This window comes from Haliotis rufescens, unplaced genomic scaffold (assembly GCF_023055435.1).
Source record: "Haliotis rufescens isolate VD_foot unplaced genomic scaffold, xgHalRufe1.0.p SCAF_1, whole genome shotgun sequence".
Lineage (NCBI taxonomy): Eukaryota > Metazoa > Mollusca > Gastropoda > Lepetellida > Haliotidae > Haliotis > Haliotis rufescens.
Window position 1 is genome coordinate 19,926,307 of NW_025963779.1, and position 25,476 is coordinate 19,951,782.

At 44.6% G+C, this 25,476-nt stretch overlaps 1 protein-coding gene across 4 annotated transcripts; it reads right to left on the minus strand.

Annotated features, from left to right (window-relative positions):
• Positions 1–25,242, minus strand: LOC124113397 (threonine--tRNA ligase 1, cytoplasmic-like). Of its 4 annotated transcripts, XR_007219991.1 has the most exons (21): positions 25,029–25,161; positions 23,990–24,040; positions 16,263–16,444; positions 14,575–14,690; positions 13,900–14,029; positions 13,597–13,714; positions 13,400–13,464; positions 12,952–13,030; positions 12,426–12,572; positions 11,393–11,491; positions 11,090–11,185; positions 10,867–10,937; positions 10,404–10,566; positions 9,239–9,376; positions 8,203–8,280; positions 6,733–6,833; positions 6,321–6,422; positions 5,778–5,850; positions 4,174–4,288; positions 2,235–3,159; positions 1–2,096 (listed from the first exon to the last, which is right to left on the minus strand). XR_007219991.1 is itself a non-coding variant. In XM_046473724.2 (20 exons), the coding sequence occupies exons 1-20, from the start codon at positions 25,193–25,195 to the stop codon at positions 3,011–3,013; spliced, it is 2,130 nt and encodes a 709-aa protein (XP_046329680.1). In that variant the 5' UTR covers positions 25,196–25,242; the 3' UTR covers positions 1–3,010. The 4 variants fall into 4 exon arrangements, 3 of the variants coding, with proteins under 3 accessions (XP_046329680.1, XP_046329679.1, XP_046329681.1); XM_046473724.2 differs by having other exon boundaries at positions 1–3,159; positions 25,139–25,242; XM_046473723.2 differs by having other exon boundaries at positions 1–3,159.
• Between the last annotated feature and the right edge of the window lie 234 nt (positions 25,243–25,476).

Sequence of the window (25,476 nt, forward strand, 5' to 3'; positions counted from 1 at the left end):
TTAAAGAACAACATTTTATTTGAGCATACCAATTGCAAGATGGTAAAGAGTTCACCACATCTCACTACAATATTGAAGGAATAGCACAGGCCCCCACCCTCCTTTATCTATATAGTTTGTTCTACACAGTGTTGGAGGAACAGAGCCCTGGCTCACAGTGCTGGAGGAACAGAGCCCTGGCTCACAGAGCTGGAGGAACAGAGCCCTGGCTCACCGTGCTGGAGGAACAGAGCCCTGGCTCACCGTGCTGGAGGAACAGAGCCCTGGCACACAGAGCTGGAGGAACAGAGCCCTGGCTCACAGAGCTGGAGGAACAGAGCCCCGGCTCACCGTGCTGGAGGAACAGAGCCCCGGCTCACAGAGCTGGAGGAACAGAGCCCCGGCTCACAGTGCTGGAGGAACAGAGCCCCGGCTCACCGTGCTGGAGGAACAGAGCCCTGGCTCACAGTGCTGGAGGAACAGAGCCCCGGCTCACCGTGCTGGAGGAACAGAGCCCTGGCTCACCGTGCTGGAGGAACAGAGCCCTGGCACACAGAGCTGGAGGAACAGAGCCCCGGCTCACAGAGCTGGAGGAACAGAGCCCTGGCACACAGAGCTGGAGGAACAGAGCCCTGGCACACAGAGCTGGAGGAACAGAGCCCCGGCTCTCAGAGCTGGAGGAACAGAGCCCTGGCTCACAGTGCTGGAGGAACAGAGCCCCGGCTCACAGAGCTGGAGGAACAGAGCCCCGGCTCACAGAGCTGGAGGAACAGAGCCCTGGCACACAGTGCTGGAGGAACAGAGCCCTGGCACACAGAGCTGGAGGAACAGAGCCCCGGCTCACAGAGCTGGAGGAACAGAGCCCTGGCACACAGTACTGGAGGAACAGAGCCCTGGCACACAGTGCTGGAGGAACAGAGCCCTGGCTCACAGTGCTGGAGGAACAGAGCCCTGGCTCACCGTGCCTACTGGTTGAGCTGTGTTTATCTCGCACCTACTGTTGTTAGTTCATGTTATCACTTTTCCCTTTGTCCCTTATCACCCAGCAAACATAATGTACAAGAAACAACTTGCCTGTGTGAAATTGTTGGATACAATACGATTCTAACATCGTATTGCTGCTGTCACACATTGTGCGTCAGCTATAGCAATTAGTACGGTTTTACACTGCTTTCAGCAATATTCCAGCAATATTAACGTGGAAAACACCAGGAATGTGCTTTACACATTCCCATCCAGGAAATCGAAAACAGGTCTTCCGCGTGACAAGCGAACGCTTTAACCACTGGACTATGCTACTTACCCGCTATTGCAAGAAACAAAGGAACTACTTGATGAATCAATCAGAGGCAGAGTTCTATCTGTAGTATGTACACAGAATCTGAATCATGTGCTCTGCACAAAATGGCCCATTCTGGGTGTGGGTCTAATATTTCTCACAATTATTCTTGATCTTTACAGCGTTAAGTGTACACTAGATGCTAATCCAAATGTTCCTCCTGTTAGTTACATGCTTCAGAACATCTGACCACGGCTACTACAGTTTCAAATCCAAAGTAATACCATATATAGCTGAATTTAACAGCACACATACACATTGATTCCCATATAGCCCTCCGTTTGTGGCTATGCTCCGTACACACTGATAAGAATACACACAATTTCCCTAGTCATATCACAAGCATTCATGCATGGTTGTCATGTAACAAAATGAAAGTGTCAAGGTGTGATACAGGTAATATTCTGGTTGAATGGTTGCCATATATTGTTTCACTCTGTACTTTCATTTGGCAAAGTGACCGTATGTGACCAATGACGTGAGAAAAAACTACATCCAGAAGACTGTGGAACAAGTGTCTTGGTCAGGCATTGTAGTGAATATTTTGTGCCACCTTTGTGATACTTCAAACTATATCATGGCGAGGAGAAACGAATAATTGGCTTCAAACATTTTACTCATGGAAGGTTAGTGAGTGAGTATGGTTTTACGTTGCTTTTAGCAAAATTCCAGCAATATCACGGTGGGGGGCACCAGAAAAAGGGCTTCACACATTGTACCCATGTCGGGAATCAAACCCTGGTCTGACGAGCGAATGCTTAACCACTAGGTTCCCGACCTCCCCACTCATGTAAGGAATCAAACCTAGGTGTTGGGTGACATGGCCTTAACCACTAGGCTACCCGACCTGCCCACTCATTTAAGGAATCAAACCTAGGTGTTGGGTGACATGGCCTTAACCACTAGGCTACCCGACCTCCCCACTCATGTAAGGAATCAAACCTAGGTGTTGGGTGACATGGCCTTAACCACTAGGCTATCTCATCCGCTCAAAGAAGAAAACTGGCTGAAGATAAGATATGACAGTGGAACAATGGTCATATCGGAATTACCATGAATGTGATTACTTCAGTACTATCCTGTGTTAACATAAGCTGTTATATCGTTTCAAGTACATCTTTATGAATCTTTATAATTTATTTTGTACAATTATTGGTGTTCTCAACCTGTCAAATGTCAACTAAATGTTTAGATATGAACGTAATGAACAGAAAGATCCATATCACAGAATGTTCTGCATTCCAGACAAAAGTTGTAGATGTCGATTCTACATAAAAGTATGTATCGGTAATAACAAAGATGAACAAGAGTCATGAAAATAAATAAGATCAATATGGAAATAATCACATCTATCTCTACAACTGGGCAATGAGGTTTTCTACAAAAGATGTAAGACTAGAGTGCTTCATAACCTTGTGATAACTATATCTAGGAACGAAAACACGAACCTAAGTCTACAGTAGTATTACTGCCTGAAGTCCCCATCACACAGAGAATACAGTCCTATTCATCATTCATGAATGGAGTTTAATTTCAATGTGACATCATATCCTTTACACAACACTGTTATCTGCAAATAATTTACCCAAGTGAAACAAATATATCTGAGTTTTCACATTCACTGGAAGTGTTCACAGGACAGTGTCACTGTTCTGCCTTGGGCACAGAGCAGTGCTGCTGTATTTGTGGAGTCTAGAAGGTCTCCTCAGCATCGGGGGATCGGCTGGTCTTGAAGTGGGTGAACCTTGAGATCACATGGTCAATGCCGTGTTCACCGTGAACCTTGTTGTCTCGGGTACGCACGTTGACAGTCTTGTTCTCTTTCTCCTTCTCACCAACAACTGTGGAGATTAGGTATATTGATAAGGTTCAGTTTAACACTGAGAGCTCATCCTTGTTTAATGACAATAAGCTTGTTTCTAGTGAGTATGGTTTACACGTCTATCAGATTTCAAGTTCAAGATTTTTATGACGTCAAATATTATTTCCTTGCGACAAGGAATAGTTTGGATAACAACTTCCTTTAATATAATATTCCTTGTCATATGCATATCCAACTGCCCATCAAGACTGTTATGTGGTTGCCAAAATATTTCAGGATTCAACACAATTTTACAACAATAAAAAATAAAAATAAAAACTTGTGCTTAGGATTCATGTTAAATGAAATAACAATGGTAACAGGTCAGAATACCAAAGCATGTTGAACCATGGGACAAAAACCAAGTATTGAAGATCCCGATTCCATGGTACAGAATAGGGCTGGGACGAGTCCAAATTTACTACCTGGGTACCCACCCCTCTATTACCCGACCCTACCCGAGTACCCTGTGTAGGTCTCAAGAGATACAAAATGTCCGATTAGGGATTTTGTTTTACCACAGCACTTGCAAAACGTATTTAGATACATGTATTAAACGATCTGAAGTTGACTTAAGTTATATCTTTATTCAACCATATGAAAAGTCAGAAGGAATGGGTGCATAGTCAGAAAGAAATGCGAACATTAGTGACTTGCAGTGTAACCATAGAGTTTCAGATAATTTTTGTCATTAAACTATATATCACATGACTAACCACGGGTCCGGGTAGTCCTGAGGGTACCCGGGTCCTACTCAGTACCCACCCGACCCGGGTACCCGTCCCAGCCCCAGTACAGTTAGCACGCACTATGGCCTATATTTTGAGGGGTCTGATAATATCCAAGGCCAATCATGAAATAATTGTGCTTGCCAATAAGTTTCGACCTGAGTCAGCCACAAAGTGACATCATGATAAATCATGGTGTCCAGACAGAATTTGGTGACATTGGCATTGATTTGCAAACTAAGATTCAGAACACTAGTAGCACGTACCAAAGATGAAGTTGTACTGGCTCAGCTGAGCATTCCTGACTTTCTTGTTGAGAGTAGCTCCGGTGTCCAGATCGGTCTCACACACAAACCCAGCCGAGTGAATCTGTCTCCTCACCTGGACAAGACAAAAAGTATTACAGAGGCGACCGGAGAGAGACTACAAGAGGTGCCTTGTCTAACAACTAGTCATTGATCCATGCTGGGATGCAATAACACAATCGGATACACTCCAACTTGAGGTTTGTTTGCACCTTCACATATATTCTTTTAAAATAGACAAAAGTTTATGGATAACAATTTCCTTATTATACTGTAACATTGATGTTTTGGTATAGATCCTTATACCATTGTCAAGATGCTTATACCTTACTTAACAATGGTATAAGGATCTATACTGAAACTTCCCTACTACAGTATAATAAAGAAACCGCTATCCACAAAATTTTGTCAACTTTGTCTTCCGTCATCTTCTAAGATATACTTCGTATCAAACAATTTGATATTCTTTTTGACTAGCGAAGTGCTCAGCAGGTCTACAGCAACACATTGATGTGTTCATGGAGCATAGACATCACATAACAGCTGTGAGTGAGTGAGTGAGTGAGTGAGTGAGTGTGAACAGCAATCCTTGCTGTTGACGCATGACATACCTTCAGCCAAGTCCCACATTGTAACCACCCATTATCATGGGGGACCCTACCCTGACACCCTATCTTCACCCTGGGGTACTGGGGACCCTACCCTGACACCACATCTTCACCCTGGGGACCTACCCTGACCACACAACTTCACCCTGGGGACCATACCCTGACCACACAACTTCACCCTGGGGACCATACCCTGCCCTCACATCTTCACCCTGGGGCATTCAGGACCCTACCCTGACCCCACAACTTCACCCTGGTGCACCTACCCTGCCCTCACATCTTCACCCTGGGGCACTGGGGACCCTACCCTGACCCCACATCTTTACCCTGGGGCATTCAGGACCCTACCCTGACCCCACAACTTCACCCTGGTGCACCTACCCTGACCTCACATCTTCACCCTGGGGCTCTGGGGACTCTACCCCGCCCTCACATCTTCACCCTGAGACAATGGGGCACCTACCCTGACCTCACATCTTCACCCTGGTGCACCTACCCTGCCCTCACATCTTCGCCCTGAGGCACCTGCCCTGACCCAACAACTTCACCCTGGTGCACCTAACCTGCCCTCACATCTTTGCCCTGGGGCACTGGGGCACCTACCCTGACCTCACATCTTCACCCTGGCGCACCTGCCCTGACCCCACATCTTCACCCTGGTGCACTGGGGACCCTACCCTGACCACACATCTTCACCCTGGCGCACTGGGGACCCTACCCTGACCACACATCTTCACCCTGGGGCACTGGGGACCCTACCCTGACCACACATCTTCACCCTGGTACACTGGGGACCCTACCCTGACCTCACATCTTCACCCTGGGGCACTGGGGACCCTACCCTGACCACACATCTTCACCCTGCTAAAGAGAGAAATAGAAAAGAAGAAAAAACCCTTGAAAATAGGTATGTGAAAAAATATTTTTAATGTCCATTTCTGTTGAAATGTGTGTTACCTCGTTTGCGTATTCATCGAAGGCAGGTGCAACAGGAATGACACAAGACTGGCGAGGGGAAAGCCAGAAGGGCCTGCAACACACAGGAGTAGACAACATGAGACCAACAAACACGGCACCAAGTCTGCAAAGTCAACTGTCTATTGCTTTCTTACTTAGTCCCAAAATGTGGCCTGGAAAATTTACTGCTGGTGCTAAAATGATATATCATTAATTGGTGTACCAGAACACCACTGACCAATAGGTACTAACAATCTGCCAGGTCATCAGGAAAATTCAGTTATCAACAAGTCTTTGTAGAGATCCGGGGATGAGAATGGATATTTTCCTTTTCAGCTGAAACTTCTTTGCTATGGAGCTTGGTCCATAATTTGGGGGTGTTTATGGGGAAAGAGATCAGATTTAACAGATTTGTGGTCACTGAAATTCGTGGAAATTTGTAGATCCCCGGAAGATTCTCACCCCTGGAGATCTTATATATTAATGAGAATTTTCCAAACAGTTGTACATTAATATAGATACATATCCTGAAGAATATCACACCATTTTCCACCGTAGTTCTCACACAAGATGGCAATCATTCTCTCCACAGATCCAAGGATGGCACGGTGGATTATGACAGGCTTGTCTTTCTCTCCTTGCTCGCTGGAAACAGGAAGTGAAACATAAAAGAGACACATATAAAATATTGCCATTACATGTCAAAACAAGTGCATCAGTTCCATCTCCACATTTATTGGAGTACCCCAAAATATTTGACACACCTAACAGTTCTGACTTGGATGTTTCGACATTAAACACTTACATATGGGATTTTAGTCACTAAACACACAGACAAGAAATTCCCCACACTGATATCTTTTCAATTCATGTTTGAACTGTTTCAGTACAGATGAAAGATACTGCTCTTGAAGTTCACATGATCAGATTGTTGTCCTCTTCCAGTACTACCTACTTGATGTATCCCAGGTTGAACCTGTTCGGCAGCTGGAAGTCCAGCTGGATGGTGGCACACTGGTGGGCTCTACGGAGGGCGTCCAGGATGGTGATGTCGATCTGAAACATGAGTACTCTCAAATAGAGAATCTCACATGATTGTCTTTTGAAATCAAAGATACTATGCCCAAAAACTTGGGGATGATGGGAATCATCCATCTGATCTATATGGTATTGGCAAATGGAAACGATATCTGCTGGGGAGGAGGCAATCAGATCTGATGGGCTCTAATAGTTGGTGTGATGAGATGGTGGCGCACTAGGTCGTTAAAGAGGTCAGGGGTCAAATTCGAAATTTGCATTTGCAGCCAACGTCACTGATATCGGGTAAAACGCCCCTGCTTCATGACTGTTACAATGTTGTGTACAGGAGCTTGATTTCTCAGGAAATGTGCTTCCCAAATAAATCACTTACTTTTACTGCCAGACATTTAAGTTTCACCTCAAAACAAAATATCCCCTACTTTTTATGCACAGTACATATCAACACTCATCTATACTTCTAACGACAAGCATTGATATATTTGATAGATGAGATTCTATTTATTATCCAACATAATTATTCCAAATTTTTAAGTTCATAAACAGTAATAAGTAGTGTCCTGATTGTAAAAGATCCAGCTAACCAGGGCCCATTCCACAAATGATCATAGTACTGAGGCTGGCATTTCAACTCCCACACTGTAACCAAGTTATGACAGTAGCTGTGCTACAATCACTTTGTGGAACACAGCCCAGCTTCAGTGACAGTGCTATTAGTGAGGTCATTTGATTGTTACATCATGGAAACCGATGACATCACAATGGTCTACAAGGACATTGTACTGCAATTTTATTGCAACAATGTCTCCTGTGGAAGCCAGTTCTGGATGATAAACAATCTTCAATCAGCAAACCAAGTGAGAGAATGCTGTTTTATTCTGATTTTCACAGCAGCCTGTAAATGATTGAGTGTTGGCTACGAAAGTTAGTGGTCCGTGGCTGTCAGATCTTTCGAAGCTGTAAGAGCACAATGACACCAATTCATAAAGTGCGACATCCAGGTTCTTATCTAATTCAGCCCGCGAATCCACAAAAACACACAACACTTCAAATTTCATGTATCAATCAGACTTTTGTCCACACATCAAGAACGTTTGTTTGTTTGTTCGTTGTTTAACACCGCATGCAGCAATATTCCAGCTACATGACGGCAGTCTGGAAATAATCGAGTCTGGACCAGATAGTCCAGCGATTGATACCATGAGCATCGATCCACGCAAATGGGTTACGATGATGTGCATCAACCAAGTCAGCAAGCCTGACCACCCGATCCCGTTAGTCGCCTCTAACGACAAGCATAGTCGCCTTTTACGGCAGGCATGGGTTGCTGAAGACCTATTCTAACGGATCTTTACAGGTATCAAGAACGTCTGTCTAACTTACTCACCTTGGGACCATAGAAGGCGCCATCACCAGGGTTGAGTTCCCACTTGTCAGTGAACTTGCTTAAACTCTCAGACAGTTGCTGCAACAACATCACTTTTCATTACAAAAATGCCACTTGGATTCTGTTGATACTGTGTCTTTTCACACAAGGCTCTACATGAACTCCAACTGTTATTTTCATAGCATTTCTAAAATGATCATGATCATAATCTTAATTCTTTATGAGCATTATGAGATCATAAACTCCACCTCCAATTCAAATGTAGTTACCTTTTTTCATTCATTAAAACAAGTAACAGCACTGAGCATACCACAATGTTAGTTGATCATGAATACTTGTATTCATCACTCCATTAAAATGATGAATGGTTATTGGAGACAAAACTTACTGGTGCCAGCAGAATATTTATCTGCACTAAGGTCAAGTAGTACAAGTCAATTGAGCACTTGACAATATATTGTCACGGAAGTTCCTTACACAAGTCCTGGAGCTAATATTAATTGACGCTATTTTTAGCATTGGCACCACATGTATGTAAATATTACTGTGACACAAATATTGGCACTCATCCTGGGCCTGGAAACACAATAAACAGATCCTGCTTACTGAGTGGTTATAACGCTGCCTTAAATGACTGGTCAGGGCCCCATGTTACGAAGTGATCTTAGCGCTACAGCGATCGTAATGTCCTTACTCTCACGTAGACTTTTACATTTGTAGCGCTGGGGTCACTTGGTGGAAGGTTTGTTTGTTTGTTTTTTAACGCCGCACTCAGCAATATTCCAGCTGTATGACGGTGGTCTGTAAATAATCGAGTGTGAAACCAGACAATCCAGTGACTGACATCATGAGCATCGATCCACGCAATTTGGATGCGATGACATGCATCAACCAAGTCAGCGAGCCTGACCACCCGATGCCATTAGTCGCCTCTTACGACAAGCATAGTCGCCTATTACGGCAAGAATGGGTTGCTGAAGACCTATTCTACCCCGGACTTAAATGAGGCACAGGGCTATAAATACGATGAGCTCACCTTCTCAGCATCATTCCAGACTTCGATGTCTCCAAGGAACTTCTCCGGCCTGGTGGACAGCTTCAGCTGGAAGCTGAACCCAAACACTCCATACACATGCTTCAGGAACTCCAGGCAGCCCTGGATCTCATCCTTGATCTGCAACACACACATGTCATCAGTGAGTGGGTTTGTGAATGATGTCACACATTGTCACCATCAGATCAGCTGCTGTTCTTGTCAACTGTTACTGCCATCATTGGGTATGAGGGACCTATTCTGACCTAGGATCCCTACCAAGTACATAAGCATGGGGTACTAGGGACCTATTCTGACCTGGCTTCCCCACAAGGAGATAAGCATTAGGTACTAGGGACCTATTCTGACCTGGCTTCCCCACAAGGTTGAGTTGAGGTGAAACGGGGTTTAACCTCGCGTTCAAGATTATTGCACTTATATAACGATGTGCATGCACATGCATGCCTGCGTGCGTTTGTGGCTGCTTGTACTGGTCCGGACTAATGCTGATGTTATAGTGCTAGCCCACTGAGATACCCTGCCACAGTTTAAAATTAATACCCCACTCAGACACAGTATACTGACTCCGAGCTGACCAGTCCTTGTTTTAGCCCCTTAATGCCCGAGCGCCAGACAGAGTAACAACAGTGAGTATTTCTGATTAAATGCAATGTTTTTATACTTACCCGATGCTACACAGTGCTATAGACGTAGCGTCAGGTAAGTGGTAAAACAATACTTTTGGTATGACGCGGGCGGGTATCGAATCCCCTTCCTTGCGCTCTCTGGTCAGATACTCTACCACTAGACCACGGAGGCGGTCCCACACAAGGAGACAAGCATGGGTACAAGGCACCTATTCTAATTTGCAACTGGAATCCCCTCAGGGAGACAAGCATGGGTACCAGGGACCTATTCAGCTTTGGAATCCCCACAGGAAGACAAGCATGGGTACTGGGGACCTATTCTGTTCTGGAACTAGAATCTCCACAAGGAGACAAGCATTGGTACCAGGGACCCATTCAGCTTTGGAATCCCCACAGGGAAACAAGCCTGGATAATAAGGACATATTCTGATCTGGAACTGGAGTCTCCACAGGGAGTCTAGCATGTATCATATTGTATCATACATCAGTGCACCTAATAATCGTCCAGACACTTCACATACCTGGTCAAATCTGCAGAAGATGTGGGCATCATCCTGCTGGAACCGCCTCACTCTGGTCAGCCCGGACAGTGCTCCGGACAACTCATTACGATGGAGGACGCCAAAGTCTGCCATTCTGAGTGGGAGCTCTCGCCATGACCGGTTTCGATGGTCGAACATCAAACTATACACGAACATACAATACAGCTTTACTTTCAGTCAAAAATTATAATATTTTTCTTACATGTAATGCAATGTTTTTAAATCATAGAGAAAGTTTAAATATCACATAGGTTTCACTAAATCAAGTCTTACCAATGGCTGGGGTGGCAGGGAAGCCTAGTGGTTAAAGCATTCACTTGTCACGCCGAAGACCCGGTTCGATTCCCGATTTGGTTTCAATATGTGAAGCCTAATAATGGTGTTTCCTGCTGTGATATTGCTGGAATATTGCTAAAATTAGCGTAAAACCTCACTCACTTACCAATGGCCAGGGCAGTTCATTGGCTTCAAGGCAAAGGTTTCCTTTTCAACTTCAAATGAGAACATATTTTCCTGCAAACAAAATTCAAAAGAATTTTCCATTATAGTAATCGTAAATTTCAAAGTTCCTTCATCTTCAATATAGCATTATATTTTTTCCATTAGAATACATTAATATCTTACTTTTCAGAACTATGTTACTATGGTTACAGGCAAGTACTTACAGCATAATGCTGCCAGTGACCAGACACCTCCCATAACTTGCTGTTGTAAATGTTGGGTGACACCACTTCCTGGAAACCTCTCTTTAAGTACTCCGACTGGAACAAGATCAGTGGACCATGTATACATCGTCTGAACAATTCAATGTCTGTAGACATGTTCACATGTATACATCGTCTGAACAATTCAATGTCTGTAGACATGTTCACATATATACATCGTCTGAACAATTCAATGTCTGTAGACATGTTCACATATATACATCGTCTGAACAATTACATATGAAAGCTGCTTCAGACACTCACCTTGATAAAATCTACTAGTGTGTTATATATGAAAGCTCCTTTGGGTAAAAAGAAACAGCTTCCAGGGCTCAGTTCATGGAAGAAAAATAACTCTTGTTCCTGAAAGACAAATTGAATCAGATCAAACAGACATTCAACAAAGACCAACAGCTTAAAGCTGACACCTTAGGATTTCAAAAAGAAGAGATGCCTTACAATGTGACAGCCAAAAGCTATCAGTCCTCAAAATACAACCAAGGTATTCCCCTTCATTGTTCCTTGTCAGATTTGTGATCAGATGTAATCCTAAACAAAAGCAAAATAGTGAACACGGTTCTGACAACAGGAACAGCAATGGGACTCTGACAATAACAAACAGTTCTGCCAAATTCTCATCAGTTGGCTATTGTGACCAACATGTGGTTTGTTTGTTGTTTAACACCGCACTCAGTAATAGTCCAGCTATATGGCGGCGGTCTGGAAATAATCAAGTCTGGACCAGACTATCCAGTGATTGACATCATGAACATCGATCCAGGCAATTGGGATACGATGACATGCATCAATCAAGTCAGCGAGCCTGACCATCTGATCTTGTTAGTCGCCTCTTACGACAAGCATGGGTTGTTGAAGACCTATTCTACCGGATCTTCCCAGGTCGATTTCTGGGAGGTAATCTGGCCTATATGGCTTTCATGACAATGTATTATAAATATGTGATAATATAACAGCGAAATTCATACAAAATGCTGTATACAATCAATAGGTCATGAGTGAGTGAGTTATTTGGGTTTAAAGCTGCTTTGACCAGTATTTCAGTCATATCACGGCTGTCATCTTCATGTGACCTTGACATTTGTCACTTTGGTGAAAACCACAAACAGGTATGGTGCTGACCAACCACGAGTCAAACGCAGGGCACATATGGAACGAACCCACAGCCATACAATTTAGCTTGACTAAGGGACACAACTCTGCACATGGACTTGCAGAAGGAAAGCCAACTGGGCCACGGTTGTCCCCAAGTATGTTTAAGGTATCCAGTTGTTCCCACCTTTCCAATTTTGCGGTGGTCCCTCTTGGCTGCCTCTGCCTGGAAGTGTTCCCACTCCTTCAGCTGTTTGTTGTCGGGGAACGAGATGCCGTAGATCCTCTGTAGAGACTCCGCATCTGCCTTCCCTTCCCAGTAGGTGGAGGAATTCTGGGTAACACAAAGATCACAGGTCACACAAACTTCGCCATCCTTAATATCCCATTTAAAGCATTCCCTGATTCAGTGTTCTAGTAATTCCCTGTGGGTACTCATATGATCATGTCTCGAGGTATTAAAACAGTGATACTGTTTGTGTATCAGCAAGTTCATCCTAATTTATCATAGCTATAATACATAAAAAGGGGCAGGGGGAGTGGGGGGCAAACAGTATATGATGCAGTCCCCCAGAGATACACATTCTTCAATAGCATAATGGGTCAGTGGGTCATCTAATGGCTGCCAGTGTGAGCAATGACCCGTCTCATCAGATCGCGACGACACATGATCCACAGTATTCAAACTTGATGAGGAAGACCAAAACTCTCACCTTGGTTATCTTCATGGCCTTGACCTTGCCAGTATGTCGTACATGAGGCCCACGACATAAATCAATTAAAGGGCCGCATCTAAAAACAGAGCAATGTACAGTTGAAACTCAAGTCCTCAACACAAGTCTGCATCTATACACAGTTAAACATTCATCGTAAACTCAAGTACCTAAGCCTCTCTAGGATTAACAAGTAAGTCAAACAATTAAGAAAAATTCTGACTGTTTCTTGGGCTTCATTCCTGCCCCAAACAGAAGCACATGTGGTGTCTTCTTCGGCAACAGACTTTGTTTGAAATATAATTCTGTTGCCATAGCAGCATAAATGGGTAACCAATATTATAACTGCACTCATTATTATCATTATTATCATTATTATCATCATCATCATCATCATTATTATTATAGGTATGTCAAATAATCAAAGTAAGAAACAAAGAATGCCTACTTATATACAGTGGTGGTAGGGGTGGTTACTCTTTCATTGAGAATCCTCTGCTTGAATTTGTTATACTGAAACACAGAACATACATTGACAATTAAATAATGTTAAAAAGATATTTCAAGGAATGTTTGTTATTAACATCTCCGTTGGTAATATTTAATGAACTACCTGATAAATATATCAACATTTAGAATTCTCACATCAAACATCTTCAGGAGATCTTCTTTCTTCATTTCTAGCCTCTCAAAGGGCTGCTTTTCCTTGACAACCTGCTTGACGACGCCCTCAAGACAGGGAAAGTCATTGCTGGATACTTGTCTGAAGGGAGAGATCAACATATGTCAGCTGACTAGTTTCACTTCACAGAGTGGCTTGGTGTAAGAAATAGCTAGAGTGTGTGTCGTGTAACGTGTTAAAGATCGGAGTCAACATTGTAATCCTGTTCCCCACACCAACTTTACTATGTTATCATTCGTCAACCGAACGGCACAGGTTGGACTTACCTGTCCTCCAGGAACATGTCATAGTAGAAGCCGTTCTCTACAGGTGGGCCGTAACAAAGATGGCCGCCATAGTGGCACTCCATGGCCTCGCCCAGAATGTGAGCACTGGAGTGCCAGAAAACATACTGACCTGAAACGTGGAACAGTAGTTGTTAATGTACAGGAATGAGAATGGATATTCTCCTTTTCAGCTGAAATGTCTTTGCAATGGAGCATGGGCTATAATTTTGAGGAGTTTATGGGGGAAGCCATCAGATTTTAACAAATTTGTGGTCACTAAAATTCGCGGAAATTTGCAGATCCCCAGAAGATTCTAAATGTACAAGAGGTTTTCTAAGTTGCTAAAAGCTGCAAGTACACATTTCAGTTTAACAATCAATATCCAACATAACCAAAGTCATAGTAACTCAAATTATTCCACTTTTTCCAGCAGTCATACAATGAAAACAAACAGACAAAACAAAGTCATCTGACGCTAATCATCTGAAGGATTTGTTTCACCATTCTACAAGACTGCTTAAGGTGAGCAAGAGACTGCCTAATTTTCTTACTAGCCTTCAGAGATCCTTAATACTTTATAACAAATATATCTTCACTATCAGTAATCAAGATGTAGTATTAGTATTCTTTATGGAGAAGTTCTTCACGGCATTGTTGACATGTTTAAATGTTTACCATCTGGGTCATCAAACTTGAGTAACTGCAGAGATGCATCCTTCTCCAGTGGCCGGTCGAGATCCCACAATTCTCCGTTTACTTTAGCTATCACAGTGTTGTCTGCAAGACCCTGGCTGGAAAATATACATGTCCAATTGTAATACGCTCTCAACAGTTGGTATGCAGAGGTTTCCAAATGATCTCTTATGATTATCACTACTTCCCAAGAAGTAGTTTGTTTGTTTGTTTGTTGGCCTGGTCAAGGCTTGAGCATTTAAAACATACCCATAACGTGGCTGTGATTTGTTTGTTGTTTAATGCCGCACCCAGCAATATTCCAGCTATATGACGACGGTCTGTAAATAAGGAAGTTTGGACCAGACAATCCAGTGATTGACATCATGAGTATCGATCCATGCAATTGGGATATGATGACATGCATCAACCAAGTTGACCACCAGATCCCGTTCGTTGCCTCTTACGACAAACATAGTCGCCTTTTACGGCAAGCATGGGCGCTGGAGACATATTCTACCCCGGATCTTCACGGGTCCCAAGAAGTAGTATTTATCATATCATACGAGTGAGTGAGTGAGTTGGTTTTAATGCCGCTTTTAACAGTATTCCAGTTATATCGCGGCGTGTCAGCTTAATGTGGGAGGAAAGCCCGAAGTGATGCAGGTCCCAGACGTTTACCACTTCGGTGAAACCCACGAGCACGGATATGGTGCTGACAAACCTAGAAACATAATCGGGGCGAACCTGGATTCGAACCCACAATCATAGGTTTCTGGCGTGCCAAAGGGACGCAACTCTGCACAGCGAATCGCGGCGCCTTAGACGACTGGGCCACCCATGCCCCCTCATATCACACGAACATAAATCATAAAGAGTAGAATATTATATTACTTCTAAGCATTTAAAACCATTTTAAGATGAATCTCTATCATAACCATGATAACTCAATCTTCAAAATGTTCGATCATGGAAAACAACAGTTCAGATTACAGTAGATGTTCTTGTACTAGACTGTTGTCCGACTTCACATGACTTCAATTTCTGTCTTATTCAATAATGAATTTATTCCAGCAATACCACAACTGCCTGGAAAAAATCAAGTCTGGACCAGACAATCCAGTGACTGATATTGTGAACAATGATCCATAATATCAGGTTACGAGGACACGATATCAACCATGTCACCGACCCTGACATCATGATCCATTTGGTCACCTCCTACAACCAGCATAGGTTACTAGGGACCTATTCTAACTTGGAATGTCCAGAAAGATGTCACAAAGTGTGGATGGTTTACATTGCATTAAGATTATATCCTTTGTAGCCCCTTCCAGGTTGAATTTGGAAAGTTCTGACATCAAGACCTTTATGTGCAACAAGTGTGTGTGGATCACCATTTTATATTGTAGGAAAATGAAGAAACAGTAGTATGCATGTAGCATTGTACTGTGTCAACTCCACTTGAGCTAACCGTTGACTGAGACAACACAGCCAATAACTACTTATATACAGGGATATGCGCTACAGTAGGCAATTCCCACAGTTCATTATGGTGAAATTGGAATCCCACGGGTTAAATCATGAATGAAATGATGGGATATGTTTCATACAAACAGAAAATAACCAATCTGGTTCAAATGTTGAAATTCCACAAGAATTGTATCGTTGCCATGACATCACCCCATTACCTGATTCCCTTGGCAACATCATACGGTGAAGTTCTCCATGACTCTCCCTCAACAACCTTGCCATCAGGTAGAGTGATTTTGATTGGCTGGGGAGTTTGAGCTGCCACCCAATCCTCATGCTCCTTCTTTAGTTTGGCCCACAGTTGTTCTCTGTGTGCAATGAACTCTGGCGGAGGTTCCAGCTGAAATGAATCCCAAACATGAGTTGCTTAACACAGCTTCAGAGGAGTCAGTCACTGAGTTGGGTTGTTTCAGCAATATCCTAGCAAGGCATGTAATCGTACATCGTGATATAAATGTATTGGTAATGTCAATACTTAAGGATTGACTGTGTATTTTTTTCGGTTCATTGAGGTATGAATCGAAAAGCCGATATGCAAACTGTATGAATCCGCGTTGCGGATTCTTACAAAAGTTTGCACATCGGCTTTTCGATTCATACCTCAATGAACCGAAAAAAATATACAGTCAATGCTTATAATTTTGTAGAATTTTCCTATTCGGAATATTCTATAAGTAATACGTTACCACTGTTATACCGAGGCTGTTGTCTCCCACAACTGCTGCTATAGCGAAATCTACCACAGAGATCTCAATTACCTCATGCAGCACGTGCGTAGCCACCTAGCTGCCATGTGACACCCTTCACTCTTGTCTCCTGCGAGAGCAAGTGCTCGGGGGACGGACGGGCGGGCAGCAGCCCAGTGGTAACGTATTACTTATAGAATATTCCGAATAGGAAAATTCTACAAATTACATTAAGTAATACGTTACCACTGTTATACTGAGGCTGACTACCACAGTAGGCGGTGGGGAGCACCTACAACCCGAATCCTGACTGCTAGCGTTCCTTCCGACCAGCGGAAGTAAACACCAAGGCGGAAGCACTCGATGCGCATGCACCTATCTAGGCGTTACCCTATAGGAATACCAAAGCACTGTCAAGCGCATACCGTAAGGCTCAATCGTCATTGCCAAAACGATTGGTGACTCCAAACGGCCCCACTGGATAGGTATTTCATCGCCGCAGCGGATGAGAACACTGTATCCGCGTGAGCTTAATCTTAGATCAGGTTAAACAGTCGAAAAGAGGGAAATTAATTTCATTCAGACCGTATATCCCAGAGCAAGCCTACTTAAAGTATGCATTAGGCGCGTGACCTAATTCCAGTATTTGTAAGCATGCATCACAAGGTTGGGATACACGACAGACAATTAAAGACATAATTGTCAAAATACAAATAAGGACAAAGCACACAAAAAGCCGCCCTCACCTGTGGTGTGAGTGCGCTGGTTTGCGGGACCCCAACTCCTGTACCCACGGCAGTGGGAACATTGGAGTAGACCCAGATTGACCACCGTGCAAGGTCAAACGCCTGAGGAGTTCGGAATTGCGCTGGGCACACCCCTTAGGTGCCCGCTTGCGCCGCGATCCGCGGGCCAAGACGGTGCACACTCTCCACGACGGCATCAGCGACCTGTTTGAGGTAATGATTGGCAAAAACCGAGTCAGAACGCCAGTAACAACCTCGTAATATTCTGCGAACAGAGATATTCGAGTGTAGGGCAAATGTTGCCGCTAGCGCCCTGATCTCGTGCGGGTTTGACCCCGCTACCGGTAACCCCCGAGACAGGTACGCCAGATTGATGACAGAACGAAGCCACAACGCAATCGAGTTGCGAGGTATGTCAACCGTGCGATTAGGGTTACACGATATGAACAGACGGTCACGCCCTTGTCTACGTTCATTCGAAGCCTTAAGATAATACTTAAGGGCCCTAACCGGACACAGCGCTCTGTCCTCAGTATCAGCAGGATGTAAGATTTCTTTGAGTGATCTTACAGTGAATTCTCTCTCCGTTTGCCCGACTCTCTGATTCTTGGCGACGAAGCCCATGAGCAGGCCCAGGCGGACCGCTCCTTCGTCACCCCTATCGAATCGTACCTTGGCGACATCGAGTGCATGAATTTCGGATACACGTGCCGCCGTGGCAAAGGAGAGGAGAAATGCTGTTTTCCAAGTCACATGCCGGAACGAAGCACTATGCAAGGGTTCATACGGAGCTTCCGTAAGTGATTGCAACACTAGGGAAAGATCCCAGGCCGGTGCCCGAAGGCGGCCCTTCTTAAGATCGTGCTGTTTGAAACCCTTGATAATACCCCGTATCACCGGCTCTTTGGAGAGACTGGTACCCATAGCAACGTCCCGTACCGTAGCAACGGACGAGACATAGTTGGCAATGGAACCCCCGGAGAGTTTCCGGGTCTCTCGCAAGTGAGACATGAAACGAGCAATATCCTGCACAGATACCTTATCTGGTGAATGAATGTGATGTTTACAACACCACTTCGTGAAAATAACCCAACGTGCATTATACACCTTCTGGGTAGAATCACGATGCATACTAACGTATGCCCGAGACGCCCGGCGAGAAAAAACTTTACTCCTCAGACGCTCGGTGACAACATCCACGCGTGCAGATTGAACTGCCCTGCGTTTGGATGAAGCTGACTGGTGTGAGGGTGGATCAAGAGATCCGGTCTCACAGGCAGTGGAAGTGGCGACTGCTTGACCTGGGTCAGCAAGTCGGGGTACCACGATCTGTTCGGCCACATGGGCGCGATCAGTAACATTCGACAGCGAACTCCTCGGAGCCGGCTTAGAATGTGTGGTATCAACGCTGTCGGCGGGTAAGCATAAGCGACCAAGCCCGTCCAGTCTAACGCGAGAGCATCGTGATCGATGGCCCTCGGGACCGGGACTGGTGATACAAACAACGGGAGTTGATTGTTGAACCGCGTTGCGAACAGGTCGACCATAGGACGACCCAAACGTTCGCACAGCCACTGAAACACTACTGGGTTCAGCATCCACTCTGTGGGGCTCGGATCCTGAGGCCTCGATAGAGCATCGGCCAGTACGTTCCGCACACCTGGGATGTGACGGGCGCGTATCTGGCACGGGACACTGTCCACCAGAGCGTAAAACTCGAACGTGAGATCGAGTAGCGAGTGACTGTGGGTTCCCCCCAGTTTGTTCACATAGGACACTACCGTCGTGTTGTCGGTCGCCAGCATGAGCCGGGCGTCGACGAGACGATGCTTCCAGTGATTGACTGCGTTGATCACTGCCTTGAACTCGAGACAAGTGATGTGAAGACCTAGTTCGTCTAAGCACCACAGCCCCGAGCTCACCTCCCCCTTTAGATGGGCGCCCCAGCCCACTAGAGAGGCGTCTGTATACAGGGTCAACGTGGCCCGGTAGGGCCGCATAGAGACTCCTGATAAGACAATGTAAGGGACCGTCCACCACTCCAGATGCGGTCGGAGCCGATCCGGGAGGGCGACGGTCGCACTGTTCACCTCCGTTGCTAACAACTGGATTAAAAACCGTTGCAGCGGGCGGAGTTGGAGACGACCCCGTGCGGTGCAGTCCTGGGCTGATACAAGTAGCCCTAACAGCTGTTCCCAAAAGTGAACAGTCTGTTGCACCGCTAAGACTTTGGCAATCATCGCCTGAATTTTGTGCCACCGGTCTGGGGGGACAAAGAGGCGATGGGACACCGTGTTGAACCGACCTCCGATGAACAGCAAGTTCTGAGAAGGGGTTAACTCGCTCTTGGGGAGATTGATAATCCACCCAAATTGCTCCAAGAGCCGACGTGCGAAATCGAGATGGCGTGACAGGGTGTCCGTCATTCGATTTGCTACTAGCGAGTCGTCCAGGTACGCGAAGTACCGGACACCCCTCCTGTGGAGGAACCCCACTATGGGGGTGGTTAACCGGGTGAACAGCCAGGGAGCGGACGTGTGAATCATTCTGAGTTCGGCACTGTCCTACTTGGGAACGAGAAATATCCTGGAGTAAAACCCCGGTGTTCGGGGCAACGGGAGACCCCGACCGGAGGCCGCCGCGAAGGCGTTCTCCAAGGAAGGCTTGAAACCGCGCAGCAAGGTTGATGCGGGGAAAGCCGTGTCGGAAGACTCATCGTATACCTCGGAGGAACCCACAGTCGTGGATTCCCCGCGGTACCGGCCGGGGCATGTCCTCAAAGAGGTCATAAACCATGGCCACGCGGTCCTAAACCGATAGCGGGAGCAACGGTTCGGGGGAAGGACCGGTGACCACGGGAGCCGCCGCCGTACCGGTGGACCCCGCGTCCGACCCTGCGGCCACCGAAGTGGCCGGGTACGGAACAGCCAGCGGCCTATCCTGAGATAAGGCCGCCAGCTTGGAGTCCACAAGTTATGCAAGTAATGCAGCGACGGAATCCCCGGACAGCACACGGGCCGCCAAGAGATCCGCCGCTTTACCGGTGGACCCCGCGTCCGACCACGCGGCCACCGAAGAGGCCGGGGACGGAACAGCCAGCGGCCTATCTTGCGATAAGGCCGCCAGCTTGGAATCCACAAGTTTCGACAACAATGCGGCGACGGAATCCCCAGACAGCCCGAGGGCCGCAAGGGGATCCGCCGCAGCCGAGGAGGTGGTACCCGCACGGGGACCCCGACCGGACGAACCGGCCACCACAGGGGTGGAGACGGACTGTACGTACAGCCGGTACCGCTCAAAATCCGCAGGCCCCAGACCTTCGCACAGGATGCACCGGGTGTCCCCGCAAGGAACCCTGCACCGCGGGCAACTATCGTGGGGATCCCGGGACGACAAAAACTTTCTGCACACCCCATAACTCCGAGGAGCAGGGGTAGAGGGGGTGGATACTGAGGACATATCCATGTCAGACATTGATTGTTTGCTATAAACAAAGAACAAAACATGGTTACAACGCACGCACCACAATGATTCACAAACGAACATTTTCACAAGAAAATAAACGAGCAATGTGAACATATAACATACACATATAACTTTTAGTAAAGAAATAAGTTATGTTAACCCCCAAAACATACAAGAACAGGGGAAACGTAAAACACAACGTGCATACGCGAACCCCACAAGTATATAGAAAAAAGGGCGGGAAAAATTTTCCGTTTGGCGGGAAAATTATAACCAAGCGTAGCTACCGCAACGCCCCATAAAAGCACAGTTTATTAGACAATAAACTATAATAAATATCACCAAATCTTCAAGGAACGCTTCAGCAGGAGAAAACACGTCTTGCTAAGCAGACGAAGGAGACAAGAGTGAAGGGTGTCACATGGCAGCTAGGTGGCTACGCACGTGCTGCATGAGGTAATTGAGATCTCTGTGGTAGATTTCGCTATAGCAGCAGTTGTGGGAGACAACAGCCTCGGTATAACAGTGGTAACGTATTACTTAATGTAATAAATTTGACAACGTAAAACATGTTTTATTTACAATAGTTTAACCCAAAACAGTTGCATATATCAAAACAGACAAAAATGACGACATTGATAAACATTCCAGGTGTAGGAATACATACAGTGGCGTGACATGAATCAGGTGATTGTTTAATTTATGCACATAACTTGACACACCTACACAGTCAGTAGCCAATCAACGGAGAGTCGGATTAAAACAATGTTCATTTGACCTGTCAATTAAGGCAAGAGGCGAAAAGAACTGCAACAGTCAGACTGTAACGAACCGGAAGAAATATGCCCGAGAGAAGGCGGCAGTTTCAAATAACATGGTCATTTACTGCGTGATTCAAACATTACTTCCCTGATTACGGTAAATCACAGTTGGAGAAATGCTAGTTATAAATGAAACCCGAAGACATGAAAGTTTAACCGGGGCGAGCGGGAAAAAAACAGGCGAGCGAGCCTGCACGTTTGCTGTTTCATTCATTCTCGGCCTTCGGTTTCAAAGGGTAGTTTGGACAATGAATATGCATGAAAGTCGCTAAATGTCCTGTGCATGACGATACACGTGAGCAGAAAGGGAATTCCCTCGACTGTAATATTGTGATTCCCCGACATTCCGAAGTAATAAAAGTAGTGCGCCGCGGTGGGCGTGGCTTAATTTTTTACATTCATTGGGAAATGAATGCAATAACACGTGACCAATTCAGCTAATCAGAATGCAGGAATTTCCATGAACACAACGAAAATTTAATTATTGTGTATTGACACAAACTTCTGAATGTTGACACTAAATGAATATTTCATTGCCACAGAAACATTTGCATTTATTGCGATTACCATGGTTCATATTTAGCACTAAATTGCAGGCCTACAAAGGTACTTTATATCTGTACACACAGAATAATCCACATCATAATTAATCAATATACTGTTTGTTTTTGTTGTTTGACCACCTCATCCGTTAGTCGCCTTTTACGACAAGCATAGTCGCCTTTTACGGCAAGCATGGGTTGCTGAAGACCTATTCTAACCCGGATCTTCATGGGTGAATCGATATATACTCAAATATTGTGATATTGAGTCCATGTAGTGATACCAAAATCTCCAATCAATGAAACCCCTAACTCCTGCCATATCAAGATAGTGGGACACCATAAATGGGCATTGTATCAGGGTCCTCAGCATGGCGAGAAAAAGATCTAACTACTTGGCTATGTACTGCCCCTGGTTCAGAGGACTGTAGAAATATCGCCACACAACACTGCTGTAAAGTGTCTTGTTCTTGGAACATATGCATGTGCATAAATGGCACAGGCTGCTATTGGCTGTATGAACAGTTTTGTGACTTATTTTCTTGCAAATAATAACAAAAAAGAAATCAAGCTTGGGACATTTTCACGTTAACTCATGCTTGTCGTAAAAGGCGACTGACGGGATCGGGTGGTCGCTGACATGGTTGATAGATGTCATCAATCCCAATTGAGTGGATTGATGCTCATGATGTAAATCACTGAATTGTCTGGTCCAGACTCGATTATTTTACATAGCGCCGTCACATAGCTGGAATATTGCTGAGTGCGGCGTTAAACATCAAACCAACCAACAAACAAACAAAATGTTTACCTTTATGTGCATTTGCAGTAGCAAAGTTTAAAAAAAACCCACGAAACTTCATAAAAGTTGTTTGGATACATTGGATTCATTCGTTAAAAGAGAAAGCTAACTAAGGGTGTGTGGTATTACCTGTATATCAGTAAATTAGGGTTATTCTTGACGCGATATTTACCACCATATCATAATGTTGGTATATCGGGTGATGTCAAATAGCGATATTTATCATGTGTTCAATGTTACACACATACATGTACTTATACCTCCAAAATGTCCACAAAGAGGAAGGTTTCTGGGTAGCCATATTATGTGCATTTGTATCATTTCGTACACTTCGTCAACAACATTCGGGGCACTCTCCTACCCAGAGTTCAATGCGGTCAGCCTGGTACCTCTGCCACAGGCTAGTGACATGTGATGATTCGTCACATCTTACACAGTTATTTCAACAAGTTACATGTTTTTCATCTGTTTCAGTTTTTTAAAAGTCTACACATTTAGATCAACAACTGTCATGAAATGGTTAACTTTCATTGAGAACATATCCTAAAACCTAACAAACTATTTCCACTTTTTTTACATTAGTTGTACAGCCCCAGATCAAAACCCTGTGGAGAGCTAACGATACAGTCACTTTGATGTAGAAAGATATGTTGTCATGCAGCTGCAATAGCATATCTGTATAATACATATATTTGACAGTCTCTAGGACTTCTAGCAAGTAATCAAAGTTTCACTACAATGGTATGCCCAAAATATTTTCAGTTTCCTTCTGCCAATATTTCTCCCCCTTTGTAAGTTTCCACTTTCCAAGCAGTGTACTTACCCGAGCAGGGTTGGCTCCATCCCCTCCAGCTGAGCCCTTCTTCTTCGATTTCTGAAGACAAAATCATGTAGTCATTAGCATGATTAGAACTTAATCCAATTATGATTGTATATATTATAAACTACCATTGAGCATGTTGAAAGAATTGAAAATATAGATATGATTGAAACAACAAATAGCATGGAGAGAGCACACATTCTTGTCCCCACAATCCTGTATAGATTTTTTTCCTGCCAGCTGTGACACGACTACAAGTATGTACATACAACCATGACCATGTTGGCAGAAAGTCAGTGCACTATATATCTTACCATGCTTTGTTTGTCTTCCATGGTTAGGTTTTACTGAGTACAGGCAATGTTACCCTGTATTGATTTAGCTATAACAATCGACTGCTCTACTCCTGAGTTGATTTGTTCTTAAATAGCTCCACACTGCTGCCCGGCTTGTTTATAGTACTGAGAAAGTTATCTTTCTTCTCAACAAACTGGCTGATGAAATACAAATGTAAGGTGTTCAGTTAGTACAGGTTGTACTGTCCCATAGAAACAATGTCAAGCATGACTGACATACATAAATACTATAAGCCCTTAAGGGTGTTGCTTCAAATAGCCGCCAGTGGAAAGTAATCAATATTATTGTTGTAACAATTTCATCCACATGAACATGATTAAATCATTGAAATGATATGAGGTAATAATATTGTTCAATAGATCATTTTCTCCGGGTTAGATCTACTGAACAAAGCAATGACATGTTTGAAAAACGTTACATGGAAAACATTGTTGGTCCCTTTTTTTCATGGGCGTCACGACTTGAGTCTACACCGCCCGGTGGCTGATGCAACGTCTAACAATCAATGCGGGTGTGACGAAACAAACACGCGATGTGATGACTACTTGACACTGATCATAATAGAATTTCCATGCACATCCAGCCGGATCGTTCACAGTTACCCACATTATCTATGATGTAGCAAGCGTATTTACAGTATATTTGTTTTATCAGGCGCACACAAGTTGACACAACAGAAACACACCATTCCCATGGCCCTGACATAGTTGAGTCCTATCTTCTTTCCTAAGCGGAACAAATTTATCCTGGAAATCATGATTTGAAGAACGTGATATATAATCAAAATCGTCGTGCCTGCTTCTTTCCAGATATCTCCATCTTCTGAACCCCCTCCGCCACGTTGTCCGCCATGCTTCTCTCTCGGCTGTACTTCAATAATATCTAGTTCCGGTTACCAGTGTTACGGTTAGTTCCTTTCGTCAGGATCAGCGAAGTCGTTGAACGTACCTGTCAACCATCAATATCGTTCGATACCCTGGGGCAATGTTTTCTTCTCCTGTGACAATAGAGACATCCAACATAACTAATGTCAGCAGCTGGATGTTATAGCCTCGACCGTGGTGGGGTGGAATATATTGGCAGTGTCAATGCATTTAACGTGGTGCAAATGACAGCCTTGATGTTTTGGGACA